At 47.8% G+C, this 13656-nt stretch overlaps 1 protein-coding gene across 7 annotated transcripts in view; it reads right to left on the reverse strand.

The window, feature by feature from the left end:
• Positions 1-13656, reverse strand: part of phf20l1 (PHD finger protein 20 like 1) — a 94244-nt gene that overhangs the window by 17413 nt on the left and 63175 nt on the right. For all 7 annotated transcript variants that reach the window (XM_055633561.1, XM_055633563.1, XM_055633559.1 and 4 more), the window contains 3 exons: positions 8169-8447; positions 5407-5622; positions 497-586 (listed from right to left, as the gene is read on the reverse strand). In XM_055633561.1, coding sequence (XP_055489536.1) covers positions 497-586; positions 5407-5622; positions 8169-8447 — 585 coding nt within the window. The remainder of the gene's footprint in view (positions 1-496; positions 587-5406; positions 5623-8168; positions 8448-13656) is intronic.

Raw genomic sequence — 13656 nt, forward strand, 5'->3', positions numbered from 1 at the left:
TAATAAATAATGTTTTGTTTATAGGGACAGTGCATATTAGTAACATTTTGCATGTAAATATGCGAGATTGTAGTCATTCAGTAGCTAATTTCCATCTGTAGTCCCAGGCAAAGGTAGGCGAAACGTCTTGCCCAAGGACACAACGACAGTACACACTCCAAGCAGGATTCGAACCGGCCACCTTCAGGTTGCCAGCCGAACACTTAGCCCATTGCGCCATCCATCTATCTCTGCCTTAATAATATCGACTGACTTGGCCTCCAAAGCCTTCAGTGGCAATGAATTCCACAGATTCACCACCCTCTGACGAAAAGAAATTCCTCATCTCCTTCCTAAAGGAACGTCCTTTAATTCTGAGGCTGTGCCCTCTCGTCCTAGACTCTAGAGGAAACTTCCTCTCCACATCCACTCTATCCGGGCCTTTCACTATTCTGTACAGTAAAGGCACAGGTTGTTGTTTCAACAGCAATTGTTAAACATGACAAACTCCACCTACCATGCTTGGATATATTTTTCTTGCTTTTCTTTGTCTTCTGTGTTAGTTGGATGAGCTCCGGGTCTTTCCTCTCTTTACTCTCCCTTTTACCTTTCAGAAACAGGAAAATAGATGTACTTCTCTCCAGCATTCTTCAACGAAGACTTCCCCTCTGTGACATCCACCCACCTTGTCTCCACACCTGTATTACCACAAGTTTCATCCACAGAGGCTCTCGGCGCAAGCTTGTTTCCATTCCATTCCATCCATCTGCTCACTACCACGCTCTACCCCCCCCTTCAACCGCGTCACCCCCCATCCCAGCTGACCGCACGCACTGTCAACCGGGACAACCTCAGATCTCTCCAGCCTGCCCCCATCCCTCCACCCTCTCATAATGCCAACTTTGCCCTCCTCAACATCAGGTCGCTCAACAACAAAGCCCTTGCCCTCCATGAACTAATCCTTAACACTCTGGGCTTCCTTCTGCTCACTGAGACCTGGCAACAACCCAATGTCTTCTTCTCCCTCAATCAAACATCCCCCCTGGATTTAACTACATCTCCAAACCCCGCCCCTCCCGCCATGGAGGTGGCCTCACTGTTATTTTCAACCAGAATTTTCGGATCACTGAACTCACCTCCCCCCCAGTAGCATCATTTGAATTCCTCGCCTTCAAAGCCCTTTCCTCCATGACAGTCATCCTCATTTACCGGCCACCTAAACCAAACCCCTCCTTCCTATCTGACTTCACAGAACTCCTCACACTTGCCTCATCCCTCTCCCCACGTCTGCTGCTACTTGGTGACTTAAATATTCACATGGACTCCCCCACCTGCAAGCTCGCATCTGAATTCGCCTTTTTACTGTACAACTTCTCTCTCACTCAGCACGTCACCTTTCCCACCCATGACAAAGGTCACATCCTTGACCTGGTCTGCTCCACAAATCAACCGGTACTCAACCTCCATCCTTGCCTCTTCCCCCTCTCTGATCATAAGCTTATACGGTTCACCATCCCTTCTCCGACACCTCGCCCCCGCTTCCTCCGAGAAATCACCTTCCGTAATCTAAAATCCATTGATCCCCACCATCTCTCTGACCTGCTCTCCACCACTCTCCCCCTGGACTCAACCCATATCTCACCTGATGATCTCACAAACCATCTCAACTCCACCTTGTCTACCTCCCTTAACACTATGGCCCCCCTCAAAACAAGAACCGTAACTTTCAACACATCTTCACCCTGGTACACACCTGCACTTCGTAAACTGAAACAGACTGGTCGCCGACTTGAACGACTCACAAAGAAATCATCTCTCACAGTCCACCTTGAAGCTTACAAACTCCACCTCACTGACTACAAAGATGCCCTCATTGCTGCAAAATCTGCCTACCTCTCCTCCATATTCACCGATCCCTGCCTAAACCACAGAACCCTCTTCTCCACAGTGGGCAAACTCCTCAAGCCTCGAGCCAACACTCTCCCTACCTCTACTCCGGATCTCTGCAACTCATTCCTCCACTTTTTCGCTGATAAAATCAGCACCATCTATCAATCTTTATCCCCTGTACCCAACTCCCCAGCATCTACTCCACCACCTACCAAGGCCCCTCCTTTCAACATCTCCACTGACCTCCTTACCCCTCCTCCACACTGCTTCCTCTCCCAGTTTGACCCCTATTGAAATCTCCAAACCCATCAGCTCTTCCAAACCCACTACCTGCTCCCTCGACCCTCTCCCCACTCCCCTGTTGAAGTCCTGCCTCCCCGTTCTCTGCCCCTACCTCACTAATCTCTTCAACTCCTCATTGTCCCAAGGAATTGTCCCCTCCGCTTTCAAAACTGCTGCTGTTACACCAATCTTAAAGAAACCTGGTCTTGATCCCTCCTCTCTCATTAACTACCGCCCAATCTCAAACCTCCCCTTTCTTTCAAAAACCCTGGAGCGTATCGTTGCGTCGCAACTTCATTCCCACCTCCTTGCGTATAACCTACTTGAACCCTCCAATCTGGCTTTCGCCCCCTCCATAGCACAGAAACTGCTCTCCTCAAAGTCCTCAACGACCTCCTCACCTCTGCTGACACTGGTTCCCTCAACATCCTCATCCTCCTCGACCTGAGCGCAGCCTTCGATACAGTGAACCATAACATCCTGCTCACCAGACTCAAAGACCTCGGCATTGAAGGCTCTGCACTCAGCTGGCTCCGTTCCTACCTTTCCAACAGATCCCACTTCATCTCTCTCCACAACCACACCTCTGCTACAGCCACAGTCACTCAAGGCGTTCCCCAAGGCTCCGTACTCGGCCCCCTCCTCTTCATCATCTACATCCTCCCCCTTGGTCAGATACTCCGCCACTTCAACCTGGACTACCACTGTTACGCCGATGACACCCAGATCTACCTCGGCACCAAATCCCCCCACAACCCCCCCCCCTCCCATATCAACTCCTGTTTGTCAGCTATAAAAACCTGGATGCAACATAACTTCCTCAAACTCAACAGCGATAAGACAGAATTCCTCCTCATAGGCTCCAAAGCCACACTCAGCAAAATCAATAACCCCACTCTCACCATCGACGGCACCACTGTCTCCCCATCTCCCCAGGCCCACAACCTTGGCGTGATCTTTGATTCCACCCTCTCCCTTGAGCCTCACATCCGCCATGTCATTAAAACCTCCTTCTTTCATCTCCGCAACATCGCCAAACTCAGACCCTCTCTCACACCTCCCGCTGCTGAAAGACTCATCCATGCCTTCAACTCCTCCCGATTGGACTATTGCAACTCACTTCTCCTTGGCATCAGCTCCACCTACATCAACGGACTCCAACTGGTCCAGAACGCAGCCGCCCGACTCATCACCCACACCAAATCCTGGCATCACATCACTCCAGTCCTCAAACAACTTCACTGGCTTCCCATCTCCCACCGGATCACCTACAAAATCCTGATCCTCACCTACAAAGCCGTCCACCATCTGGCCCTCCTCATATCTCACTGACCTCCTCTCCCCCTACCAACCCTCACGGTCCCTCAGATCCACATCAGCCGGTCTCCTCTCCATCCACGTCCAATCTCCGCAGTTTTGGGGACAGAGCCTTCTCCAGGGCAGCTCCCAGGCTCTGGAACTCCCTCCCCCAACTGATCCGCAATTCCGTGTCCCTCACCATCTTCCAGTCCCGCCTCAAGACCCATCTCTTCACCTCTGCCTATCCTTAGCCCCACGTCCCCCTCCCTTTTCATCTGTTTCATTGCCTCATATTGTGTTTTGTATTGAATTCTGTCCTTACTTTGTGTACTAGTCATGTCTCTACTATTTATTTCATTCCCCTTACATGTTTTTCCTATACCTGCTAAATTTTTGTAAGGTGTCCTTGAGACTCTTGAAAGGCGCACATAAATAAAATTTATTATTATTATTATTAAGAGAGGGTTCCAGAGTGCTCGTGCGCACGCACACACACAGACACAGACACACACAGACACGCACGCACACACACACACACACAGACACACACACACATAGACACAGACACGCGCACACACACACACACACACAGGGAGCTTTGTGACTCCACTGCACAGTGGCTGAATGGTCTGCTGCAGGTGAAGATCAACAGGCAGGAAGTTTAGTTTAGTTTAGAGATTCAGCACGGAAACAGGCCCTTCAGCCCACCGAGTCCGTGCCGACCAGCGATCCACACACACTAAAACTACCTTACACACATTGGGGACAATTTACATTTATACCAAGCCAATCAACCTACAAGCCTGCACGTCTTTGAAGTGTGGGAGGAAACCAGAGCACCCGGAGAAAACCCACACAGGTCACGTAGGGAGAACGTACAAACTCCGTACAGACAGCACCCGTAGTCAGGATGGAACCCGGGTCTCTGGCGCTGTGAGGCAGCAACTCTACCACTGCGCCACCGTGCTACCCTTTAGAATTGCTGGAGTAACTCAGCGGGTCAGGCAGCATCTGTGGAGAACATGGATAGGTGACGTTTCACAGAGTGCTGGAGTAACTCAGCGGGTCAGGCAACATCTGTGGAGAACATGGATAGGTGACATTTTGGGTTGGGGTCCTTCTTCAGTTAAACATGCTGGAAGAGGGGTGGGCAAGAGAAAGAGAGAGCGATAGGTAGATACACGTTGAGAGGAGTTTGGATGGGTGCAGGGTACTAAATGGAGATAACAATAGAAGAGGTGACGAATATACTGTAGGTGGAAGGGGAGAAGGGCAGGGGGAGGAGAGGGATGGGTGCAGGGTACAGAGGGGGGGGGGGGGGGGGGGGGGATGATATGTTACACTGGAGCATGGAACATTTATACTGGGAACTTCCTGCATCACGTCTAGTGTCTATTCCTCATCCACTAGACTATTGACGACAAGTTGACCTGTAGCTCAGAGATAGATTTAGCCATCTGATTGGCTGCCAAATTCAACACATAATCACATGGGGGAGAAGGTAGACAAAAATGCTGGAGAAACTCAGCAGGGGAGGCAGCATCTATGGAGCGAAGGAAATAGGCAACGTTTCGGGCCGAAACCCTTCTTCAGACAGCTGAGTTTCTCCAGCATTTTTGTGTACCTTCGATTTTCCAGCATCTGCAGTTCCTTCTTAAACACATTGGGGAGAAAGCAGGAGAATGGGGTTGGTAGGGAGAGATAGATCAGCCATGATTGGATGGCGGAGTAGACTTGATGGGCCGAATGGCCAAATTCTGCTCCGAACACTGATGACCGTAATGTGGGCAACTGCTGACATCAGACGTGGATGTGAGCAGGGTGAGGTTTGCGTGTGTGATGAATGGTGTGAGCTGGACTAGAGGCCGCGTGGGGGTGGGTGTAGGTCGGTGTGGAGCGAGGTGAATCACCATCAGACTGCTCCTGCTTCTATGGAATAACAGAAATGGTTTTTACCAACTTCTGCATTTCTGTCTCTGTCCACACATTCCCGGACGATCTTCTCCCGCACGGTCTCTGCGCTGCGCTCCTTCACAGAGGGGGCGAGGCGAGTGTCCGCTGGTTCACTGATGAATGACACAGACGATCGCTTCCTCCTCGACACCTTGGTGGAGTTGGGGCTTTCACCGACTGGCTTCTGCTGCACGGCACCCACTTGGCAGGGTGGCGGGGCTGGGCAAACAGAAAAGCACACTGACTTCAACCCAATGTGTTGCCACCTTACTGGTAAAGCACACGACAAAGAGGCAGCACTTTAACCCCCCCTCCACTCCCCCCTCCCCTCCACCCTCCCCCATACCCCCTCCCCCCCATTCCCCTTCACCTTCACTCCCTCCCCCCTCCCCCTACCCTTCCCTCCCCCGACCCTCCCATTCCCCTTCCCTTTCCCACACTGACCTTTCTGTCCTGGGCCTCCTCCATTGTCAGAGTGAGCCCCAGCACAAATTGGAGGAACAGCACCTCATATTTCGCTTGGGCAGCTTACACCCCAGTGGTATGAACATTGACTTCTCCAACTTCAAGTGGCCCTTGCTTTCCCTCTCCCTCCATCTCCCCAGTTCTCCCACCAGTCTGACTGTCTCCGACTACATTCTATCTCTGTCCCGCCCACTCCCCTGACATCAGTTTGAAGAAGGGTCTCGACCCGAAACGTCACCCATTCCTTCTCCCCTGAGATGCTGCCTGCCCCACTGAGTTACTCCAGCATTTTGTGTCTATTTCTCCTCTGCTTTAACCACGGAGAAAGACATGAAAGACTTGAAAGATGTTGTCAAGCTGGAAAGGGTTCAGAGAAGATTCGCGAGGATGTTGCCAGGACTAGAGGGTGTGAGCTACAGGGAGAGGTTGAGGAGGCTGGGTCTCTATTCCTTGGAGCGCAGGAGGATGAGGGGTGATCTTATAGAGGTGTATAAATCATGAGAGGAATAGATCGGGTAGACGCACAGAGTCTCCTGCCCAGAGTAGGGGAATCGAGGACCAGAGGACACGGGTTCAAGGTGAAGGGGGAAAGATTTAATAGGAACCTGAGGTGTAACCTTTTCACACAGAGGATGGTGGGTGTATGGAACAAGCTGCCAGAGGAGGTAGTAGAGGCTGGGACTATCCCAACGTTTAAGAAACAGTTAGACAGGTACATGGATAGGACAGGTTTGGAGGGATATGGACCAAACACAGGCAAGTGGGACGAGTGTAGCTGGGATAGGTTCGCCGGTGTGGGCAAGTTGGGCTGAAGGGCCTGTTTCCAAGTTGTATCACTCTGTGGCTAGTGAACGAGGGACAGCTAATGTAGATGTCTGAGGACAGCCCACATGACGCTCAAGGAGGTACTCTACATTGTAGACTATATGAAAGTAGATAAATCTCCCAGCTCTGGTCAGATGTATCTGTGGACTGTGGGAAGCTGGAGTGGAGATTGCAGGAGCCCTGGCTGAGACATACGAGTTGTCTTTAGACACAGGTGAGGTGCCAGGTGACTGGAGGGTGACTAATGTTGTGTCTCTGTTTGCGAATGGCCTGAAGGAAAAGCTTGGGAACTACAGACCAGTGAGCCAACGTCTGTGGTAGGCAAGTTACTGGAGAGTGTTCTGGGGCTTTACATTGGCATTTGTATAGACTGGGGCTGATTAGGGATAGTGAGCCTGGTTTTGTACATGGGAGATGGTGTCGCACGGATTTCACATTGTTGAAGAGATAACCAAAACGTTTCAATTCAATTGGATTCTAAAATGTTGATGAGAGCAAGGACCTTCTTTATCCACGGGGATTTCAGTACGGCATTTGATAAGATTCTGCATGGTAGGCTGCTCTGGAAGGTTAGATCGCATGGGATCTATCTCTCCCTCCTAACCCCATTCTTATTTCTTCTCCCCATAACCCCTGATACCCGTACTAATCAAGAATCTATCGATCTCTGCCTTAAAAATATCAATTGACTTGGCCTCCACAGCCGTCTGTGGCAAAGAATTCCACAGATTCACCACCCTCTGACTAAACAAATTCCTCCTCATCTCCTTTCTAACATTTAGTTTAGTTTAGAGATACAGCACGGAAACAGGCCCTTCAGCCAACCGTGTCCGCGCCGACCAGCGATCCACGCACACTAACACTATCCTACACACACTAGGGACAATTTACATTATACCAAGCCAATTAACCTACAAACCTGTACGTCTTTAGAGTGTGGGAGGAAACCGATGATCTCGGTGAAAACCCACGCAGGTCACGGGGAGAACGTACAAACTCGGTACAGACAGCACCCGTAGTCAGGATGGAACCCGGGTCTCTGGCGCTGTGAGGCAGCAGCTCTACCCGCTGCGCCACCGTGTGGCCCTGTAGAGGTACATCCTTTAATTCTTAGGCTGTGACCTCTGGTCCTGGACTCTCCACTAGTGGAAACATCCTCTCCACATCCACTCTATCCAGGGCTTTCACTGTTCTGTATGTTTCAATGAGGTCCCCCCTCATTCTGCTAAACTGCAGCGAGTACAGGCCCAGTGCCGACAAACGCTCATCATAGGTTAACCCATTCAATTTGACCAGCCATGATCACATTGAATGGCGGTGCTGGCTCGAAGGGCCGAACAGTCTACTCCTACACCTATTGTCTATTGTCTAACCTGCTCATTCCAGGCATCATTCTGGTAAACGCCCTCTGGGTGAAAGATGTCCATGATTCAGAGCTATTTGCCCAGGAATGACGTTGATGGATGTATACTTACAGACTGGCCCAGCTGCTGGCCTTCCTTTCCTGCTCTCTGGGGTGTCCACTGCTGACCTTGGCGTGTCTACAGCGGTGGCAAACGTGTGCAGCCGACTCTCTGAAGCTCCAGTCTTGGGCTCCAAGCCCCTCTCGGACCTGTGGCAACACTTCCTGTGGATGTCCTTCGTCAACATCTTGCAGCAACTGGGGAAGGTGCACCTCAATTTGTCTTGGACCATCGCTGTTGGACTTCCTTTGGGAGATGATGGATCCTCCACCATTCTTCTGTTCTTCGTTACTTGGGCCAGGGGGAAAGAAGAGGTACCGTGTTAAAATGGGAGACAATAAAGCATATTAAATATCACAAATGAAGGAAACCTCCAAGTTCAAAAAACAAAGTGCCGGAGGAACTCAGGCAGCACGGTGGCGCAGCGGTAGAGTTGCTGCCTCACAGCGCCAGAGACACGGGTTCCATCCTGACTACGGGTGCTGTCTGTACGGAGTTTGCACGGTCTCCCCGTGACCTGCGTGGGTTTTCCCCGAAATCTCCAGTTTCCTCCCACACTCCAAAGGTGTGCAGGTTTGTAGGTTACTTGACTTGGTGTAAATGTAAATTGTCCTCAGTGTGTGTAGGATAGTGTTAATGTGCGGGGATCTTAAACTCAGTGGGTTAAATTTCGGATTAGGGTTATTAGTGTTACATGTACCAAGGTACCGTGATAAAATTGCATGCTCTCCAAACCGGTCAGATATACCTCACACAAATACACTCAGTTCAAACTCAAGTACCATTGATAGAGCAAATGGGAAGACTCGGACTAGCAGGAGGATGGGGTGGGGGGGGATCTTACAGAGGTGTGTAAGATTATGAGAGGAATAGAAAGGGTAAATAGAAACGTAGACAATAGATGCAGGAGGAGGCCATTCGGCCCTTTGAGCCAGCACCGCCATTCAATATAATCATGGCTGATCATCCACAATCAGTACCCCGTTCCTGCCTTCTCCCCATACCCCTTGATTCCGTTAGCCTTGAGAGCCAAATCTAACTCTTTCTTGAAAACATCCACTGCCTTCTGTGGCAGAGAATCCCACAGATTCACAACTTTCTGGGTGAAAAAGTTTCTCCTCATCTCAGGCCTAAATGGCCTACCCTTTATTCTTAAACTGTGACCCCTGATTCTGGGCTCCCCCAACATCAGGACCATTTTTCCTGCATGTAGCCTGTCCAAACCCTTAAGAATTCTATATGGTTCAATAGACAATAGGTGCAGGAGTAGGGCATTCGGCCCTTCGAGCCAGCCAGTCGGAGAATCAAGTACCAGACGACATAGGTTTAAGGTGAGGGGGGGAACCTGAGGGGCAACATTTTTACACAAAGGGTGGTGGTTGTACAGAACGAGCTGCCGGAGGTGCTAGTTGAGGCAGGTACTTACACAACGTTTAAGAAACATTTGGACAGGTGCATGAATAGGATAGGTTTAGAGCAGTGGTTCCCAACCTTTTTTTGGCCATGCCCCACCTAATCACCTCTAAAATCCTGATGCCCCCCCCCCCCCCCCCCATGTGGTGATATATAATTCTTATCATTTAAAAAGTGAACTCCGTTTCAGCTGAAGAAGCTTAAAACGCCAATACCTTGGTTGTAATAACTACACAATAAAGACCTTTTTTACCCCAAAAAAAATATTTACTCAAAATAACATCTGAAACATAAACTACATGTTTACCTGATGGAAAATCCTAAAAAATAAAAATCGAAAATTTGGACCCAGACCTCCTCAGTCGCGCTCAATTGCCCCCCTTAAAAATCAAATTGCCCCCCTGTGGGGCGTACGCCCCACGTTGGGAACCACTGGTTTAGAGGGATATGGGCCAAACGCAGGCAGGTGGGACTAGTGTAGATGGGGCATGTTGGCTGGGATGGACAGGCCTGTTTCCACATTGAGTGGCTCCTTAACTCTGAATACAGAATGTAGTTCTTTTTTTATTTTTATTTTTTTTATTTTATTTTTATTAGAAGTACGGTAAATTACAATACTACACAACACATATATCTTAATACATTTTTTTGTACCGCTTCATTTTTTTTTGAGCTTTAAGAAAAAGATAGAAGTAAGGAAAGTAAAGAAAGTGCGCAAGAGTCGTGAAGTGCAAGAGTGTTGGGAAAAGAAAGCCCTTAGAAAAGTAGTTAGAGAAGGAAGTAAAGTGAGAAAAATAGACCCTAGAAAAGAAAGAAAAAGAAAATAGGAACAATCGCTCTATTTATAACATTAAACTCCGCCAGAAAGGGGACTACCAACCAAGTCTGTTTTTGTTATTTTACCTCCCGTTACCAGGTCCTGATACCACTTATTTATATATTTGTATTTATTTAAATTACTATTACACCTCATACTCGTAATAGGTCCAGAAACACAGACCACGTCTTTTGGAATTGGTCTGCTTTACCTGCTAAGAGGAATCTCATCTCTTCCAGATGTAATGTTTCAAACATATTTGATATCCACATTTTTATTGTTGGTGTGGGCGCATTTTTCCAGAATTTAAGTTTAAGCTTTTTTTCCCATTATTAGCCCGTAATTAAATAAATTCTTCTGAAACACGTTTAGTTCAGGGTTACCTTCCGATATTCCAAAGATAATCCATTCTGGTTTTGGTACCAGTTTTATTTTGATTAATTTTGAAAAAAGATCAAATATTTCATACCAGAATTTTGGGATTTTTGTACAAAAAACAAAAGAGTGCGCTATGGTAGCTTCTTGACACAGGCATTTATCACAGATTGGTGAAACATTAGGGAAGATTTTATTTAATTTAGTTTTTGAATAATATAATCTATGTAATGTTTTAAATTGGATGAGCGTATGTCTAATGTAGTTCTCAGCATTGTAGCGCATCAGTTCCACAGACCAAGTCCAATGTCCGCAATGGGGTAGAGGTGAATCGGGCAGTACCCTAGCTTATGGAAGGACCGTTCAGATGCCTGATAACAGAGGGTCTGTACTCATAAATGTATCACATGTAGTTTGTACAATATGAAATGTGGTTGTATGTATTTACAATGATAATAAAGTGTATTCTTCTTCTTATTATTATTATTATTATTATTGTGAATGAAAGGCAGTGATTGCTATTTCTTCCATTTTTTGGCACAAATTCAGCCCTTGTTAATGTTGAACTTCATTGTGAAAACGATCTCACCACAGTCCCTATTATTTCCTCATATTTCACTTGGGCCACGAGAATATTGATTTCTCTAACTCTTGCATCCCCTCTCCCAGTCCCTCCCCCATCCAAATCATTGTACTCGTTTCAAAGTTGTCTTATTGAAACATTGTCTATAACTGGTTTTCACCGAGCCCACAGCGAACAATGGCCAGTTTCCTTCATCATCATTACTTTTTGCATATCTTTCATTCATTTCTACTGCGTCTCTACATCACTGTTTCTATCGCTGTTTCCCTTTCCCATGAATCTGTCTGATGAATGGCCTCGACCCGAAACGTCACCTATCCATGTTCTCCACAGATGCTGCCTGACCCACTGAGTTACTCCAGCACTCTGTGAAACGTCACCTAGCCATGTTCTCCACAGATGCCGCCAGTCCCGCTGAGTTACTCCAGCACTCTGTGAAACGTCACCTAGCCATGTTCTCCACAGATGTAAAGCAACATCTGCAGTTCATTCGTAAACTAGTCATCCTCGGCAGTGTGAGCTGTGCCGGGCTCTGAGTCCACAACGACGGCTGACAGGACACCAAGTAGTTTAATTAATAAAACTCACATGTAGCGAGGTACAGTGAAGAGCTTTAGCTGCGTGCTAACCAGTAACATAGAAACATAAAAAATAGGTGCAGGAGTAGGCCACTCAGCCCTTTGAGCCAGCACCGCCATTCAATATGATCATGGCTGATCATCTGAAATCAGTACCCCGTTCCTGCTTTCTCCTCATATCCCTTGATTCCGTTAGCCCAAAGAGCTAAATCTAACTCTCTCTTGAAAACATCCAGTGAATTGGCCTCCACCGTCTTCTGTGGCAGAGAATTCCACAGACTCTCAACTCACTGGGTGGAAAACTTTTTCCTCATCTCAGTCTTAAATGGCTTACGCCTTATTCTTAAACTGTGACCCCTGGTTCTGGACTCCCCCAACATTGGGAAATATATTCCTGCATCTACCCTGTCCAATCCCTTAATAATTGTATATGTTTCTAGAAGATAACCTCTCATCCTTCTAAATTGCCATGAATACAAGCCCAGTTGTGCTGGAGGACACAGGATCTAAGGGGGTAGAGGAACTGAAAGAAATTTTCGATAGGCGAGAAATAGTATTGGGTAGGCTAATGGGACTGAAGGATGATAAATCCCCTGGGCCTGATGGTCTGCATCCCAGGGTCCTCAGGGAGGTGGCTCTAGAAATAGCAGACACATTGGTTATCATTTTACAATGTTCTATAAATTCAGATCAGTTCATGTGGATTGGATGATAGCTAATGTTATCCCACTTTTCAAGAAAGGAGCGAGAGAGAAAACGGGGAATTACAGACCTGTTAGCCTGACTTCGGTGGTGGGAAAGATGCTGGAGTCAATTATTAAAGAGGTAAAAATGGGGCATTTGGATAGCAGTAAAATGATTAGTCCAAGTCAACATGGATTTATGAAAGGAAAATCATGCTTGACTAATCTTCTGGAATTTTTTGAGGATGTGACAAGTAAAATGGATGAAGGGGAGCCAGTGGATGTATTGTATCTAGACAGCCTTTGATAAGGTCCCGCACGGGAGACTGGTGACTAAAATTAGAGCTCATGGTATTGGGGGTAGGGTGTTGACATGGATAGAAAATTGGTTGGCAGACCGGAAGCAAAGAGTAGGAGTGAACGGGACCTTTTCAGAATGGCAGGCAGTGGCGAGTGGAGTGCCGCAAGGCTCGGTCTTGGGGCCGCAACTGTTTACCATATATATTAATGATTTGGAAGAGGGAATTAGGAGCAACACTAGCAAGTTTGCGGATGACACAAAGCTGGGTGGCAGTGTGAACTGTGAAGAGGATGTTAGGAGGTTGCAGGGTGATCTGGACAGGTTGAGTGAATGGGCAGATGCATGGCAGATGCAGTATAATATAGATAAATGTGAGGTTATCCACTTTGGCGGCAAAAACAAGGGGGCAGATTATTATCTCAATGGGTTAGGTTAGGTAAGGGGGAGGTGCAGCGAGACCTGGGTGTCCTTGTACACCGGTCACTGAAAGTTGGCGTGCAGGTACAGCAGGCAGTGAAGAAAGCTAATGGAATGTTGGCCTTCATAACAAAAGGATTTCAGTATAGGAGTAAAGAGGTTCTTCTGCAGTTGTACAGGGCTCTGGTGAGACCACATCTGGAGTATTGTGTACAGTTTTGGTCTCCGCATTTGAGGAAGGACATCCTGGTGATTGAGGCAGTGCAGCGTAGGTTCACGAGATTGCGATCCCTGGGATGGCGGGACTGTCATATGAGGAAAGATTGAAAAGAC

The sequence above is a fragment of the Leucoraja erinacea genome, chromosome 4, assembly GCF_028641065.1.
Source record: "Leucoraja erinacea ecotype New England chromosome 4, Leri_hhj_1, whole genome shotgun sequence".
In the NCBI taxonomy this organism is placed as follows: Eukaryota; Metazoa; Chordata; class Chondrichthyes; order Rajiformes; family Rajidae; genus Leucoraja; species Leucoraja erinaceus.